We start from the raw sequence: 18,388 nt of genomic DNA, 5'->3' as shown, positions 1-18,388 counted from the left end.
GCATAATTTGCAGGAACAAGAATTCTCAGAATTCTCCTTAATGACTATTCCCAGATAACAAATGATTTTGCATGGTCCTTCATTATCCTTTATAAAAGATTCTTACTGTGTGCACTGTGTGGAGACAAATGGCCAAAATGAGCAAATATGTTCTTAATTTATCAAATAACCATATTCTTCTCTCAAGGGCTCAATAACACTTCCATTCCTCCCAAATACCTGAACACTTCCATTTCTACCCCTCAAATATCCCAAACACCAACTCTACAGCTATCTGCCAAAACCAAACAACAAAGGCAGAGACTGAATACCTTGAAGAGGGAAACAAAAGGAGTATGTACATTTCAACTTTCTCTACTTCCCTTTCTGAATGCAAAGCATTCCTTTTCACCTACTGGTTAATTAGGGACTAGGCATTGGTTCCATTTCATTCTGAAGGTAAAGAATGTGATTCCTGACAAATTACTTATAATAAATAGTTTCAACAAAAATAATATGTAAATCTGATAAAAGATTAAAACGTCTAATTTTACACCAAGAGTAAGTTATAAGAATAGACATAAAAGGAGTAATTCTGAAGTCCTATGTTTGAAAAGCAAGGATGCATGCCATTAAAGAAAGGGCTGTTCAGGGGAAGACTGACAAAAATGACCACACAAATACAGGACCTAGAAATGGTTTACCAAATGTCATTGCTTTGAGTTTTTATATTTTAAAATTCTAAGGGAAAAATCATTCCACACACCTTCTATATCATCTCTGGCATGGGATCTGGCCAGAGTAAAACTTAACCATTCTCTGACTCTACAATTCAGACTTATGAAACTGAAACTGCTAATGAATTCAGAGATAAGTGAATTCAAGATGAAAAAGCTTCTAGGCCCCTAAATTAAATCTATTAGCTTTTAAATATCTCAACCATATATACATTTTATAAGTAAATTAAAAAATCTGAGGTTTTCCTACAAAAGCTAACCAGTGTTTAAACAGTATTCACTATCTTTCGTGAGGGGGAACAATGTGAAAAATATCCTTCTACGTTAATAAGTAAATTTCCTCAGTTTTCTGCAATTCATTTAATCATATAATTGTCTAAATTTCATTTGACAAATAGGTCCTCTAGAGATTCCTAAATAAAAATATAAAAATGTATTAAAGTCTAGAGTTGTTTCACATTAACAAATCAAAAACAATAATCAAAATCTCCATTTTTTTACTTTAAATATTAATAAAAATTTTACAAGGAGTCTTCCAGTTTGCAAATGGTGGCATAAAATTAACACTTCCCCTTTCTCCTCCCAAAACTATCCAAGGGCAAAAAGAACAGAAAACAAAAATACAAAGTTCATTTTCAGAGAAACCAGGAGACAGCTGAAGCCCCAAGTCACAAATTGAGTGGAAAGCCTCCCACCTCAAAGCAGCAGAGATCAAACAGGGGTGCGCACAGAAGGAAGCAGAGAGAACACTGCAGCAGTAGATTTCACAGAGAACAAGGCATGCTTTGCAGACACAGAACAAAACCTAAATCTCTGTGCTGCAACAACAGTGGCAGGAGCACCCCTATATCCAATTTTGTTTTGAGAAGAATCGAAAGAAGGGGATTTCTCATTCACTAAGTGAAAAGAAAAAAGCAAGCCATAATCGCAGGGAACAGCCTTATCTCTGTGGCAGTCGGAAAGAAGAGATAATTTGGATTCTGAAAAAAACCCAGGGCTGCATAATCCTGGTAGCTGGAAAGAAGTAAAGCCTATATGAGCTCAAATTCAACAGTTAGGTCTCAACAGTGCTCTGGCCCTCCTTCTTACACAAATATTCTAAAACGAACTAGCCCAAGAAAAGCAACCCTACATCAAAGAAAATCAAAGCCACAAATTCTATGCTAAGATAATATAAGAAAAAGGAAGGAAGGAAAAGGAAAAATGGCAGAGCAATCACTGCCATGAAATAAAAACACAAAAAAGAAGCAAACGCTTTAGGCTCAGGTGGCAGAGCAATAGGAAGTGACTAGCAGAGTTTAGGATAAATAAATAAATAAATAAAACCACAAAAACGAATGCAAAATTAAAAAGAGTGTAAGGTGAAAGCAACACTGCTGAACACACAGTAAAAAATAAAAATGAAAACAGCACGCAAAGGGAAAAGGAAATAGGAGTTTTAGAGGATATGAGAAAAAATGATAACTATGCAAGATAGGCAAAAGAGAGTTAACATAAGAATAATAAGAATCCCTGAAGAAATCTTATTAACAGAATAGAACAAATATTTAAAGACATAATTCAGACTTCCTTCAATACAGCAATCTATCCTGAAACATTATCCAAGTTAAAAACACTTAAAAATGGAAATAATATATTAAAAACCTCTTTTTAAATGGAGAACTGAACTGGTAAGTCAGTAAGGAAAATCCTCATAAGCTAAAACCCGAGACATGAGGCTAAAAAGAAAAAAGCAAGCCAGGAAGCTAGCAGCTCCCCAGGGTCATATGCCAACCTCACTGGCTTGAGGGCTTGGTTTTCACAGCCAGGAGAAACAAACAACAACAACAAGAAAAGATGCCAATTCTAAGTCAAATATAAAATAAACAAAATCTCAATAAGAATGCCCACAGGATCTAGACAAGCTGATTTTAAAGTTCATGCAGAAAATGGTCATTAAAAACATATATTATTATTTCTCTTCTGCAACACTATTCAGGATGCCAGACATCATAATTTACCAGCAATGTCATCTGAAGAGTCTTCATCATGAGGTATGGTAGGCCTTTTACTTCTTTTGGCTTTCTCAGGTAAAGCTTTGGATGGCTCTTTCACCCGCATCTGTTACTTACTGAAAAGGTTGGGGGTAAAAATACACATTAATCCTCAAAATTAAAATTTTATGTACTTTACTTAAAGCATATTAAAATGGAAATGACTTCAAGTTTAATGGGCCTAGTAAATTCACAGAGGAAGAAGAAGGGAGCACCAGCTGAAACCAAAGAAATCTTTATTAAACCAATATATTTTTTTTATACAAAAAGTCAAACTACATTTGACTTTTACCAACGGTTCCCTACATGTATGATGGCCAGGTGAATAAAAAAAACCTGAAGTGTACACTGCTTCTGGTTCCTGTGCTTCCCTTGCCCTTTCTCTTGTCTCACCAGCTAGAAGACAGGCGGAGCTGGAAGAGCCTTAACGGGCCAGGGGTGGAGGCCTAGTGCCAAGCACAGCAGAGCGGCCCAGCACCAGACGACTGACAGAGAAATACATTTCTATCGTTTTAAGCTCTTGCATTTTTTGTGAGTTTTTTCCCCACTTTTTTATTATGAAAAATTTTAAACTTCCAAGAAAGTTACAAGAACAGGATAATGAACACCCATATACTATCTAGATCCCACATCTAGAATATCTTGCCCTATTGGTTTTATCGATATATCAATGTGTATATAGACATAGCTATACATGTATGTGAGTATGTTTGTTTGTTTTTGCTGAACTATTTAAAAGTAAGTTGCAGAGAGCATATATCCCTTAAGGCAGGGGTCCCCAACCCCTGGGCTGCTAACGGTCTGTGGCCTGTTAGGAACCGGGCCGCAGAGCAGGAGGTGAGTGGGGGGCGAACGAACGAAGCTTCATCTGCCACTCTCCCTCACTCGCATTATCACCTAAACCATCCCCCCTCTTCCCATGGAAAAACTGTCTTCCACGAAACCGGTCCCTGCTGCCAAAAAGGTTGGGGACCACTGCCTTAAGGAGATTCTCCTATACAGTCCTATCATTATCACTTCTAAGAAAATTAACAGTAATTCCTTAATATCATCTCATATCCTATCATATTCTAATTTCTTCAGCTGACCCAAAGTATCATCTGTACTGGTTTTTTGCATAAGGATTTAATCAAGGTTTGCACTTTGTACTGGTTATGTCAGTTAGTATCTTTTAATCTACAACTGTTCTTCCCATAAGAAATGGAGAACTAATACTGTCTTACTTTCCTAAGACACTGGCTTTTTTTGAGATCAGGCCAGTGCATGAGTCAAACTGGAGATCTTGTTAAAATGTGGATAGCAAAGTGATTCAGAGACATATATATATATATATATATATATATATATATATATATATATATATATTCTTTTTTATATTCTTTTCCATTATGGTTTATCACAAGGAAAACTTTTTTTTTGGCTGCGGTGGGTCTTTGTTGCTGTGCGCGGGCTTTCTCTAGTTGTGGCGAGCAGGGGCTACTCTTTGTTGCGGTGCGCCGGCTTCTCATTGCGGTGGCTTCTCTTGTTGTGGAGCACGGGCTCTAAGCGTACGGGCTTCAGTAGTTGTGGCACGCAGGCTCAGTAGTTGTGGCACACTGGCTCTAGAGTGCAGGTTCAGTAGTTGTGGTGCATGGGCTTAGTTGCTCCATGCTCCGCGGCATGTGGGATCTTCCCGGACCAGGGCTCAAACCCACGTCCCCTGCATTGGCAGGCGGATTCTTAACCACGTGCCACCAGGGAAGCTCCTCTAAATATAATTTTAAGAAATCCCTTCTATTTCTTAAAAACTCAAAGTTAATTCTAAAGATTTTAGATACAAGTTAATGCATTTTTTTAAACCACTATATCCTAAATCCTACCTAATACCATGCTACTCCATGGCTAAGCTATACTGTAATTTTTGTGGTTGTTTATTTGCTTTCATTGATCAAGGTGGAAGAAACTTTCAATTCAATAACAAATTCTGAATCCTGATTTAGTCGTACTATGTTCCACCTAAGGAAGCTTTTGAGTTTACCATTTTAAGAGCCATTTCCTTAAGTCCAAGGATCATCACTATTGAACAAGGCTGCAATAAATTAAGGCCTTCGGGGTTACAGAGATGCAGAAGGTCTCCAAGTTCCTTGACCACTTCATTTCTGACTGCCTTCACCCTCCAGACTGCCTCATCCACTTATCTCTACAGTTCCACCTTGCAAAATCACTAATTCAAGTATTCTGTTCTCTGATCACAACTTCAAGTTTTGCCGGCTTGTTTCATCAGCCACTCCAATCCTCCTTTAGTGCCCAGGCTGACAAGAGACTGCATCTCAACAAGTGCTTCCACGATCACCGTAGCAGGGAAGGGAGAAAGGGGTGGCAAATCGAGCGCTGGTTCTTAAAGTTTCACTTGCAAGTGACACATGTCTGCTTATATTTTACTGGCCAAAGCAAGTCATATGGCCACATTTAACTTCAAACAGACCAAAGGGGGAGGGGCACGGGGGGGTAGTGTACAAAGAGGACAACCTTAACATGTACCCAGAAAGAACAGAATATGTGTGCACAGCCTTAATGACTTACCACACCACCCCTCTAACAGAACCCCAATCCTAGACAAATCCAATTAACCACTTTCTCCATAAATGCATCCAATCAGGCTGGAGAAAGTCTTGTAAGAAAGGAGATTGGGTCCACTAAATTCATAATCATAACTGCAAACGGATCAAGACACCCCATTATCTACTACACCTTCTGGCCAACTCATTTATATACTCCTCACACAGCCTTCTGAAATCTTTTTCACTCTCCCAAACCTCCAACTCCTCCTCTCCCTACTCCTCCAAATTATCATCTGGTCTTCTACTTGATTGAGAGAAAAGAGATGTAATCAAATAGCAAATCGGATCTTTCTACCCCCAAATTTACAAACTTAGACCTCCAACTATTTTAACTTGATGTCCTGAAAAGAGATAGGCATAACTAAGAGAATCCAAGAAAAATGGCCCATGAGAAACTGGTCATATTTTTACACCCCCTGCACAGGTAAACTCTTGATAAAGATGAGCATTAACACATAGCTAATACTGGCAGAATAACCAAAAGAACCAGGTAGCTGACCTAGAATCTAAAAAACACCTATGCCTTTTTTCAAAAACACTGACTCATACTTAGCTTGGCAATGTAGAGTCAATTTCCAGTGATTTTTCTGACACATGTACTATGTCTAAACATACAGAGTCATTTTGGATGGTAACCCACTATTTAGCAGTCACTTATCTGTATAGCTTTCTTCTTCAATTCCCCGTTTAGGCAAAAAGAGACAAAATGAAAGTCCGATTATTGGAGCTTCAAATACTGTCCATCAACAATATTGTGTCTGGGGAGTTCCAAGACCACCCTCTCATTTGGAGATTTACTATAAGGTCTCACAAAACCCAGCATATAGTTGTATTCATGGCTAACATTTATTACAGCAATGCAGTATGGACATACAGCTTGATCGTAATGAAAAAAGACACAGGTGAAGTCTAGAGGAATCCAAGTGCAGGCTTCCTTACCATTCTCTCCCTCCCAAGCGGGGTCACCACACTCTTCCCCCAATAAGTAAAATCCAGTAATGTCTGTGCAATGTTTCTGCTCAGGGAAGCCCATTACAGACTCACAGGTGCAGGATTTTTAGGGGGGCTAGTAACTTCTGCATAAACCGTACCCTACAACATAAAACATGTTGTTCCCAGATGCCAAGCAAGGGCTAACCTTTCTAAGGACAGCAGTCTCAGGCATGCTATGTTAAGTCTTTTCAGCACAAATAAATTCTGGCCATTTTTCTCACGTGGTTTCCCAAACAAAACTTTCGTTTTCAACTTCCGCGTTTACCTACACCTGTCTTTTCTCTAATGTAGGATGTGCAACTAAACTGTTTAGAAATGTTTAATTTTTTTAAAAGGCCGTGCATACAAAAGCCCACATTCTCAAAAAAGAAAAAAATCTTTTTTTTTTCCTACTCTTGGGCGATTATTTTCGGCGGGGATGCCGGGGGAGGGAAGAGACAAAACTCTCTTTTCTAGAGGCTCAAAAAGATGACCAGCACTTACATACTTTTTTGTGCATCGCACTCGGTTCTCAGCACTGAAGAGATACTAACCCACTTCATCCTCCCAACCACCAACCACCTTATGAGAGAGGTTACTATTATTTCTCCCATTTTATACTTGAAACTGAGACACACAGTAGTTAGGTGACTTGCAGAAGCCAGGAGCCAGTAAGCGGTGGATGGAGATTTGGACCCAGGCAGTCCATCTCCAGGGTTCCTAATACTACACGATGCTGCCAGAAACCCGTGGTAAGACTCGTCCTCTGTCTCACAAAAACATCCCAAGTTTCTGAAGAGAAAATGCGCCGTGAGGATGAGCGCGGAAGGGAGGCCGGAAGGGTGCTGGGTCGCCGCGACCCTGGTCAAGGTGAGGCGGCCCCTCTCCCGCCCCACCTCGCCGGCTCCTCACGCCGCCGCCCGGACAGCCAGCCAGCCCGGCCAGGCTCACGCGGCCCTCGGTGACCGCCCGGAGCCCTCAAGGATCGGGAAGGCGAGGGAGCGTGGGAGGGGGGGGCGTTATTTCCCAGGCCAGTCAAGCCACAAGGGCCCGGGGTTGCGGAAACGAAGACGGAGAAACTGCGGCGACCCCAACACCGAGCCCCAACTCACCCTGCCAGGCCCGGCGGCCGCCTCTACAAGCGGAAGAGACTGCGCCTGCGCGTCCGCCCCCCCTGCTGGCAGGGGCGGGGCCTCGTGTGCCCGCCCCCACGTTTGGGGCGGGGGGGTTGGGGCCGCCCCTCGCGTGGCCGCGCACCCGGAGTTGGGCGTGGACAGGGCGGGGCCGGGTCGCGTCGCGCCTGCGTCCTGTAAATTTGCAGGACTAGGTAGGCCCCGGCTAAATCTTAGAAAAATGTTAAGTAGACTGCTAATTGGATCCTGATAGTGGCCTGGAGTTCGCGCAGCTGGGGTGTTCTCGGAGTCAGGATTAAGTCCCACTTGTTGCTGGACAGCGTGCCCGGACAGCCTCCGACTTCTCGCCGTCACATTCTTCTGTGCAATAAAATCACATCAGACATCATATATTTTCTTGTTTTTTCTCATTATTGTTGTCTTACCTGTCGTTCTCACTTTTTTTTAATGTTTTTTAAAATCTATTTTTATTTATTTATTTTTGGCTGTATTGGGTCTTCGTTGCTGCGCTCGGGCTTTCTCTAGTTGTGGCGAGCGGGGACTACTCTTCCTTGTTGTGCACGGGCTTCTCACTGCGGTGGCTTCTCTTGTTGCGGAGCTCGGGCTCTAGAGCACAGGCTCAGTAGTTGTGGCACACGGGCTTAGTTGTTATCTGTCATGTGGGATCTTCCCGGACCAGGGCTTGAGCCTGTGTCCCCTGCATTGGCAGGTGGATTCTTAACCACTGCACCACCAGGGAAGTCCTTCACTTCTTTATTAGAAAATTTCTTGACCTATACCTAGACCTCTTCGAAGCTCGATTACCCGTTAAAGTGGTTTGCACTTTGCATATGTTTAGTAAAAGTAATTGGTTGAGAAATACTTTGTTTGAATGATATTGCAGACATCAACACTAGTTACAGATAAACTCTACGATTCTTGTAATCTTTCACAATTCTTCAGCCAGGGGACAGGTGTGGCATTATGGAAAGAGCCTTGGATTCCTATTTGATGGATTCTTCAAAGGAAGGAAATTATTTTTAAATGGTACCTAATAAGTATATTTTTAGTGCTATTGCAAAGACATTATGACAAAACATCAAATAGAAATATAAATGTGCTTAAGGTCAGCTCTGTATACATTTCAAATAATGTTAAGTATCTTAATTTTACCGTCATTGTTCTGTCTGAAAATGTATGGAATACTTTGCTAAGCTATAGGCTATACATATATTAAGTTTTTATTGTGTATTTTAAAAGATACATTTTTTATTATAAAAGTAATACATGAAAGTTTCACATAAAGTTCCTCACCTTTTCCTCCTTCCCTCATTCCCATTTGCTTTCCTCAGAGGTAACATTTCCTCTCCTCTATTTTCTGTTTCTTGTATATAGTTTCAGGAATTGTCTTTGCACATACAATATGCCTTTGTACGACATTTTTATATGATTACCATTTGTTAAAAGAGAACACAGTCAGCTTAGATTACGGTCTATTTTCTATTCTACAACTTGTTTTTTTTCACTTGATTGTATATCTTGGATATATCTCCACACCAGCCTCATTCTTTTTACTTGTTGCTTAGAACTCCAGTGAATGGATGTATCATTTTTTCCCAATCAGTCCCCTGTTAGTGTACATTTATCTTTGCCTACTTGTGCAGATATTTTCAGTAGATGAACTATTAGCGGTGAAAATGCTGAGTCAACAGATGTTCAAGGGCTTCCCTGGTGGCACAGTGGTTAAGAATCCGCCTGCCAATGCAGGGAACACGGGTTCGAGCCCTGGTCCGGGAAGATCCCACATGCCACGGAGCAACTAAGCCCGTGCGCCACAACTACTAAAGCCCGCGTGTCTAGAGCCCGTGCTCCGCAACAAGAGAAGCCACCGCAATGAGAAGCCTGCGCACCACAATGAACAGTAGCCCCCACTCGCCACAACTAGAGAAAGCCTGTGCACAGCAACGAAGACCCAACACAGCCAAAAATAAATAAATTAAATAAATAAAAATTTTTTTAAAAAGCAGATGTTCAAGTTTTGATAAACTTTTGGAAAAAACGTTGCATGAAAGGCAATACATTTCCTAATTCTTCATTTGATTTGTCTAAAATCTGGGAGCTTGATGTGGATTTAGAAAAAATGGGAAAAATCCCAAGTCTCTTAAAAATCCTCTCCTTTCCAATTGTCTTTCACTTGCATTGTGGTGAAAAATAAAATGAGTTGTTTGAGAATTAATGACTCATATCAACTCAGCACTAGTAGACCTTTCCCAGAAAACATTGCATTATTTCTCTGCCTTTCATTCCACTTCAAGCCTTACTTCCCTCCGTCACACTGACTCTGAAGGAAGAACTTGGACATTTGTCCAAGGAGCAGTGATCAATACTCCTGTTTGACAAGATCTTTTTGCTCTAAGCCCTCTTAAATAAACCAAGTTTGGCACTGTGCTAGTTATAGGAGGACATATTCCTCTTTTCAGAAAAAGAAATCCTACAATATTTCTCAAATAATCAGTCATGAACACTTGGAAAGAATTGTTTAGTAATATGTGCTCTTGCAAAAGTGTAAATTAGATTAAATGTGATTCATTGAGGCCAAGTACATTGTTTCCATATCTGTGTCCATACAACCTGTGGTTTATGATGTGGATGCCACAGAGAGTACATGAATCTACAATATTTAATGACATCTTAGTTCAAAGTCAATCCACAAAGTAGATTACACAGAGACTATGGTTAAACTTCAAATGACTTGGAAAACATAACTGTAAATGTTGTCATTGGTATAGAAATCTGAAGTCATTTTATTATTAAACTATTGAAAGCTGAATAATTTAAAAGTGCATGCTTAATGAAATTATTCCTTGAACACATACTTTAATAATGCCATTTGGAAACTAATTTTAAAAAATTTCACTGTGAATCCATTTGCAGTTAAATATGGCTTTCATTATCCTTGGGAACCAAATTGAGAATAGATTAAAAATAAGGTAATGAACCAAGTTGAGAATAAAGTAAAAACAAGGTAATAAGAAACTTTATATGCTGTAGGCTGAATATGCTCCCTCCACAACCATACACCAAGGTGTTCTAATTCCTGGAACCTATGAATATTTTACCTTACATGGCAAAAGGGTTTTGTGCACATGATTAAATCAAGATTATCCCAGTGGTCCCAGTGTAATCACAAAGGTCCTTATGAAAGGGAGGCAGAAGGGTGAGAGGAAGAGAACAGGATGTGACAGCACAAGCAGAGGTCAGAATTAGAGATCTGAAGATGCCAAACTGTTGGCTTTGAAAATGGGGAAACAGACCAATAGCCAAGGAATGCAGGCAGCCTCTCCTAGATGGAAAAGGTAAGTACAGAAATTCTCCCCTACAGCCTTCAGAAGGAACACAGGCTTGCTGACACCTTAATTTTAGCCTAGTGACTTCTGACCTTCAAAACTGTACATAATAAATTTGTGTTGTTTTAAGTCAGTAAGTATGTGGTATAGTAGCAATTGGAAACTAACACATTTTATAAATTAGTTGGACCTGACTCTGACAGAGTTATCATCAAATATAGTCAAATATCATCATGTTGTGGGGAAAAGATGACAGCATGAGATTATCTTAATACTGACATCAGTTGAACCAGCTATGGGAGTGAAGAGCAATTCTTAGAAAAGTGCACACGTGCTTTGCTTTAATTCAATGCAGGAGAATCCTGTTATCAAGTAAATTGGAGAAATTTATTTACTTTATATATTTAAATATTATCTTTGTTATATTCTCTTTCCACTTTTAAACTTTGTCTCTCCTTAAAAAAATAATAATCATAAACAAAAAAGCAAACCCAACCCTTAGTTTCTTACCAGGCAATTTTAAGTTTTACAGCAGGGCGCGTTTCCGTCCACGATTACTCCTAGTGGCACTACCCGGTTCGGCCGGAGCCTAGCTCGAGGGCGCTCGAGAGCCCGGCGCGGTTCGCCCGGCGGCGGGAGGAGGAGGAGGAGCAGGAGGAGGAAGTGGTTAGTAGCCCCGAGGCTCGACCCGGAGATGAGGCTGCTGCGACTATTGCACTTGAGTGGGCGCCAGGCGATCCTCGGGTCCGCAGAGGCTGCGCTCTGGGGTGAGCTCGGGGTCCCGGGGGAAAGGGAGAACGCCTAACCTAGGGCCCCTGGGAAGGGATGGCGTTGGTGAGGGTGATCGCTTCTTTTTTAAAGGCTTCCAGTTAAAAGTCAGACCCAGTACCCTTGGCACCTGGTAATGTAACACCCACTTGCAGTTCTTGTTCCTTCAGATTCCGGGCTACTGGGGTCTGGGGTTGCTCTCGGGGTACGTACGGAGGGGGGCAACCATTGCTCCAGGGAGCTCGCGTGGGAAGGCAGTTATAAAGGTATGGGTGCTTGACTGAGCAATGAAGGTCAATTCGCGACTCAGGGAAGTGAGCTCAGTGGCCAGTTCCTGCCCGGGAGAGTCGCAATGAGGAGCCCCGTGTTGCGAGTTATACTTGTGACCCACTAGAGAGCAGCACTCATGGGCTGATGAAACGTACAGTTACCACGTTAGGGCTGTAATAGTACCACCCCTAATTTTACAGCTGGCGAAACAGAAGCCAGAGAAGCGAAGGTGGTCAGTGGAGGAGGTGGGTCTAGAACCCAGAGCAGGCCTCCAGTCCCTTCTCTTTGCTTTACGTGCTGCCTCTCCTTTAGTAACAACCTTTGTGGATAAAGATACAGGGGCCCCAGCGTAACACTTTCTCCCCTCACCCCTGCCCCGCCCCCGCCCCAGTTATTCCATTTTAACTCTTGGTACAGCCTCTGTAATTGAAGAGGTGTCGTTCCTGCAAATTCTGTTATTTGGTTTTACCTTTAATCAGCAATCATTTATTGAGCTCCTAATCTGCCAGACGTCCTGCTGGGGATACAGTTTACTTCACCATTTTGGGGTGAGACACACACAAACCATCACCACACACAGCCCAGTTGAATGAGACTGCAATGGAAAGGACTGAGTTGGAGAAGGTGTTAGAGAAAAGGTGCCTGTTTCATTTTAAAAATTCTACTTGTAATACATGATTATATTCTCATTATATTAAAACAAACAATAAAGCTCAGCATGAGTCACCTTTATGCACTCTCCCCAGATATGAATATACATAAATGTACACATGAAAATACTATGTATGTTAATATATATAATAGATTAGTATATATATGGATATCTATAGTATCTATCTCTCTGTATATATACTATATACCATATATATATATATATACTATATACTATAGATACCTATATATAATGTGATCTACACTGTGCTTGCTTTTCTGTAATTTTTTTCTCACCTAGGTATTCAGAAGCTTTCTATGGCAGCACATATAACTCTTTTAACCACTGCATATATCCCCTACTATGAATTACCACAGTTTATTTAACTAGTCCCTTATTGATGGATATTTTGGCTTCCAATTTTTTTGCTATTATAAAAAGTTCTCAATAATTATCATTGTACATGCTTCTTTGTGCATATGTACAAGTATTTTACAAGAATAGATACCTAGAAGTGGAATTGTTGGATCAAAGGCGAGGTGACAAGTGACATTTAACAGGGTCATAAAGGAGACTTAGAGTGCCAGGTAAAGATGAGAGAGAAGGGTATTCCCTTCAGAGGGAACAATGTCCCTATATCATGAAGGAAATGTGAAAATAGATATTTATTGTGCACTGTATAGAGTATTTAAACCTCATAGCAACTCTAAAAGGTTAAATAATATTATTCGATTTTACAAATCAGAAGCTAAGTACCAGAGAGTTTAAGTAATCTGCCCAGGGTCACAGAGCCAAGTGGGCAAGCCAGGATTTGAACCTAGGTTTATCTGACTCTAAAATCCCTGCTCTTTCCACTATAAAAATGAGATTAGAGCACATGTATACTTTTGATGTTGCTGGAGGGTAGGATAATTGGGGCAGAGAAGGAATGAGGAGGAGGTTTGGTAAGTTATATTGGTAAGGGGGGGTTGAAGGACATTATAGAACATACTAAGAAGCTTGGACTGTATATCCTGTAATGTAGGCTGTAGGGAGTAACCAGGTGAGGTTGGATTTACCTGTGTGGAAACAGCAAAATTGGAGTTTATTCAAAGTTTAAGCTCAAAAAGTGAAAATTAGGTATAGCGTGTATTACTCTTGAAAATCCCTCAAGAGAACCACACATCATCTCTCAGGGATCCCAAACAGCCAGTTTTTCTTCACTGTAGGAGCAGTTCACTGTTTCTTTGGTTGAGCATCAGATGAAGTGGTTAATTTACAAGTGGAGGCCATGTTGTACAAAAAAACACACACACACTATAGCTTTAAATAATTAGTGTGGAGTACAGACTCACACCGTGAGAGGCTTGGGGGAGCTGAGACTCATCAAGGGACCATACTTGGGACTTCCCTGGTGGTCCAGTGGCTAAGACTCCGTGCTCCCAATGCAGGGGGCCTGGGTTTGATCCCTGGTCAGGGAACTAGATACCACATACCGCAACTAAAGATCCCGCATGCTGTAATGAAGATCCCACGTGCCGCAACTAAAAGAAGATTCTGCATGCCACAGTGAGGATCCCGCAGGCGGCAGTGAAGATCCCGCCTGCCACAACTAAGACCTGGTGCAGCCAAATAAATAAATAAATAAATAAATAAATAAAATTTTTTTTAAAAAGGGACCATGCTTGCTTCAGGCTTTTGCTGATCAAGTGGAAAGGAAGGAAATCCAGTCTTACTGATTACTCTTCCTGTTCTCCACCCCTCCCCCCCACCCCACTCCTTGCTGAATAAGAGAAAGGTAAACGTCGGTTTAATATGACTCTACTATACAAGAAAAACTTAGATTAGGGTAAGATTTACAAATTATTTGCAAAATTCAGTTACCAAATGTTGAATGTGTATTTATAAACTCTCCCCCCAATTAAAGGGCTTGGAGAGAGTAGAATATTGGAGGTGGCCCAAGACCAGCCGTAAGTATGCAGGGCAGGATAGGGCTGCATCTTACTGTTCAGTCAGACTGTATGCAAAATATATACATTGATTATACAGTTTAGTAAAGTCAAAAGATCAATATGGCTAGCTGACTGGAACAATGGGGAAAATTCCTTTGACCTACTCTTTCCAGATATTAATAGAGATGTCATTTTGAAAGTACCTAAATTATTTTATTCTTTCCAGGTTTGAAGTCAATAAAAGGAAGCTGCAACAATTTTTGCACTGCTATTTGTAAAGATGTCACTTATATGGAACTTAAAAACCTCTTGAAGTCCAAAAAAATTATGTTAATTGATGTTAGAGAACCATGGGAAATTCTTGAGTATGGAAAAATCCCCGGGTCTGTCAATATACCATGTAAGTGACATGTGTCTTAACTGATTCATTAGAAATATATATCCAGTAACTGACTGTATCTAAAATTTAATTGAAATTCTTAACATTTTCTTTCAGTGGATAACGTAGATGAAGCTCTACAGATGAACCCAAAAGACTTCAAAGAGAAGTACAATGAAGTAAAGCCATCCAAATCTGACAGTCTAGTGTTTTCTTGTTTAGCCGGAGTGAGAAGCAAGAAGGCTATGGACACAGCAATATCTCTGGGCTTTAACAGGTGTGTAGATGAAGGATAAAAATGGGTTTAAGAGTATGTATTGCAGTATTTCATGGGTCTATTTTTACTGGCCTACTGAAGAATTTCTTATAATTACTATGTTAGTAATGGCAGGACAGACTATAGACTCTTATAGACTAAGAGTCTCTACTTTTCATCCTACAATCTTTCAAATAGGCTCAAAGTCTAAATAGTATGGTGAGAAGCCATGGCATCTCTAAATCTCTAAATTTCTTATCTCTAAAGTTCCTATGAACCTTGTGCTATAAAGCAGGAGAACTAATTATTTGATGTATGTTTTTAGTGCTCAACACTATGCTGGAGGATGGAAGGAATGGGCAACCTATGAATTTTCGGAGAAGAAACAAGGAAATTGAATTTTGGAATACAAGCTGGCCCTTTCCTTGTGTACGTGCAGCCTAGGATAGTGGAATAAGCAAAAGAATCAAAATGTAGCCCTGGAACCACTGGTTAATGGGAAGGGGATTTTGTGTAAGTCAATTATTTGTTGAATCTTTTTCTCACCTATAAATTGGGAATACCACTTCTCCCTGCCTACTTCCAAAGGCTAATGAGGCTTGCTGTAATGTATGTGACTTGCCATGGAAACATAAGGGTTGGGATTCTAAAAATTAATTTTTAAATAGTTTAGTATAGTTCAATAGTATTCCAAAAGACCTGGTTACTTGTATTACCTAATCATAATGTGTGACCACTTCTGTTAATATAGTGTCTATACTCTTCAAAGAGGCTATGAACTAGACCAGTTGATTAAGACTTCACCTTAAAACACCAAGAATCTGGGGTGCAGAAAAGTAGGTGAAATATGAACAATGAAAATACAACATTAGCAATATCCAAAGACTTATGGCACTGTGACCAGCATGGTAGTGATATAATTTGCAGTTTAAAAAAGTAATATGATCTATGGGGATAGTAATCAGAACAGTGGTTGCTTCTGTTGAAGGAAGGAAATTAACAGGAAAATCAAGGAGGAAAATTTCTAGGGTGATGGAAGTGCTCTATATCTTGATTGAGGTGTTGGTACATAGGTATATACATTTACCAAAACTCATTGAACACTTTAAAACTATACATTACCTGTAATTGCATCTCAATTAAAAATAATGAAAATTAAAAAAAGTTTAAATGCAAATGACTCCCACTAGCATATTTCTTTGGAATGTTAAGTCCTACACTTGTTAGTATACTAGTGCACTGGTGAGTGGTAAAACAAATTTGTGCTTTCTTCCATCCATGTCTCTTCAGACCCATCTGTTTTTACTCTCATTTATATTGTCATTCAGAACATGTAAGGCCTGGCAAGTAAACTATAAGGACTTGGTTTTGTCCTAAATGACTTATTAAGCCATTGGAGAATCTGTGGTAGGTATGTGATATTATCACCTTGAACTTCTATTTCTGATATGTCAGTCTAGTTTCTAGCAAACTCCCTACAAGATCTAGAAAAGCTGGAAAATACACATAATACAGACACACACACACACACACACGCGCGCTTTTCAATGTTGGTTCATCCTCTACAGCTTTCCTTCTCCCAGGATCGTGACTCTTCAAATCCTCGCTGCCTTAGTAATTCTGTCATGCCTTTAAACAAATTTTATTTATATATTTATATAAACAAATATTACTAGGGCATATAATATTATGGAAGTGAGGATCTGAAGAGCCACAAGCTCACAGAGAAGAAAAGCCATAGAGAGTGAACCACCATTGAAGTACTGGGCCCAACCAGGAATAGGTAAATACATCAGGGTATAGAGTCTGGGGAAACACACCAGGCTTTTCCAGAAAGACAAAAAATATTCTAAAAGAAAGGAAATACTAAAGAACACAACATTATCTATGTATATGTAATATATACTGAATACGAGTTTAACAAAAATTATGCAATTAAATTGGGAGGATGATGGGAGTGTAAGTCCCAGGGTAGAACAAGTTTGGGGGTGGGGAGGGGGTGGGAGCTGGAAGTGGAGAACAGGAGGTGTGTGAGAAAGTAAAATCTTCATCTTCCATAGTAGGAAGTTAAGAGATAATATTTACAAGTGAAAAAAAAAATCAAAAGAAAAAAAAAAGGAAACTGGAGGGTAAGCGGAGGAGGAGTATAGTAAAGTGTTTAAGAGCCTGGGACCTGCAGCCCAGATGCCCAGGTTTTAATAAGATTCTAATCCAAGCTCTTGTCACTTACTTGACTTGTGACTGGGTAAGTTACTTAACCTTCTGTTCATGAGTTTCCTCATCTCCGAAATGATTGTTCTGAGAATTAAATGACTTCATAATGTAGAGAGCTTGGAATATACTTGTCACATAATAAGTGCTCAATAAATGCTATAATTATAAGCTTGTTACTTGGAAGTGTGGAAGTAACACAACAGCAGAGAAATGACTAAAAATTGCTCTGGGGAGCAGGAATAAGAAGCAGGGAAAATGGGACTGGGACCTAACATCTTCCTTATGTCTTATAGGAACACTGTCCAAAAGAATTATGATGCAAGCCATTATGTGATTTTTAGTTTTCTTACACTTAAGTAAAATAGGTGAAATTAATTTTAATAGTGTTTTATTTAGTCCTATGTATCTAAAAAATCATCATTTAAAACATGTAATCAATATAAACAAATTAGATATTTTACATTCTTTTGTTTTGTTACCAAGTATTGAAATCCAATGTGTGTTTTTACATTTATAGCACATTTCAATTCAGACTAGCCACATTTTTAGTGTTCAATAGCCACATGTGGCTAGTGGCTATCTCACTGGACAGTGCAGCCTATGGTAATATTTGATGTTTAGAAAGAACACACATCATCAATGGCTGCTAAATCACAGAAAGAAACACCAGCCATTATATGCCTCCTGATAGGAGATACTTTATACAGTAGTCTATAAAGGAAAAAAAAAAATTTGAGCCTGAACCTGATCAAGCTTTTGCATTCAATTACCAATTTATAGAAATACAGAGAAGAAAAGAACATGTTAAGTAGCACCTCAAGGATACACTCAGCAAAATACATACGGTGGGAAATTCTTAGTGGACAAGCAAACCAAAATGGGGAATTTTTTTAATGAAATAAAGGAGAAATCCATGAATTTTAAGATTTAAAGGATTTATCAATGAATTGCATGTGTGGTCTTTATTTAGATCCTAAGCAGAATTACTTAATAATATTTATGATATTAATGAGATAACTGAAAATGTAAACACTGGATATTTGATATTACAAAATTATTTTGACTACCTTTTTTGGGTACAGTCAGACTTCTATCGGGTTTTTTGGGGGTTTTGTTTTGTTTTGTTTTTTAAAGAGCC

The 18,388-nt window shown here is 39.6% G+C and overlaps 2 protein-coding genes across 8 annotated transcripts in view; one reads left to right on the top strand and one right to left on the bottom strand.

Moving 5' to 3' along the window:
- The window catches only part of USP45 (ubiquitin specific peptidase 45), a 67,864-nt gene extending 60,365 nt beyond the window's left edge, over positions 1-7,499 (bottom strand). For all 7 annotated transcript variants that reach the window (XR_009005208.1, XM_057527953.1, XM_057527955.1 and 4 more), the window contains exons 1-2: positions 7,434-7,499; positions 2,717-2,826 (exon numbers count right to left, since the gene is read on the bottom strand). Coding sequence is in view for 6 of the 7 variants with exons in the window: in XM_057527953.1 (XP_057383936.1) it covers positions 2,717-2,816 (100 nt within the window). In the remaining variant the exon portion in view is untranslated. The remainder of the gene's footprint in view (positions 1-2,716; positions 2,827-7,433) is intronic.
- A 3,913-nt stretch (positions 7,500-11,412) lies between these two features.
- On the top strand, positions 11,413-16,213 carry TSTD3 (thiosulfate sulfurtransferase like domain containing 3). The gene is made up of 4 exons (XM_007169648.3): positions 11,413-11,547; positions 14,628-14,801; positions 14,898-15,057; positions 15,362-16,213. The coding sequence occupies exons 1-4, from the start codon at positions 11,475-11,477 to the stop codon at positions 15,432-15,434; spliced, it is 480 nt and encodes a 159-aa protein (XP_007169710.1). The 5' UTR covers positions 11,413-11,474; the 3' UTR covers positions 15,435-16,213.
- The last annotated feature ends 2,175 nt before the right edge of the window (positions 16,214-18,388 follow it).

This window comes from Balaenoptera acutorostrata, chromosome 14 (assembly GCF_949987535.1).
Source record: "Balaenoptera acutorostrata chromosome 14, mBalAcu1.1, whole genome shotgun sequence".
Classification (NCBI taxonomy): domain Eukaryota; kingdom Metazoa; phylum Chordata; class Mammalia; order Artiodactyla; family Balaenopteridae; genus Balaenoptera; species Balaenoptera acutorostrata.
The sequence above is the reverse complement of the archived record's forward strand: the minus strand, read 5'-3'. Positions and strand labels throughout refer to the sequence as shown.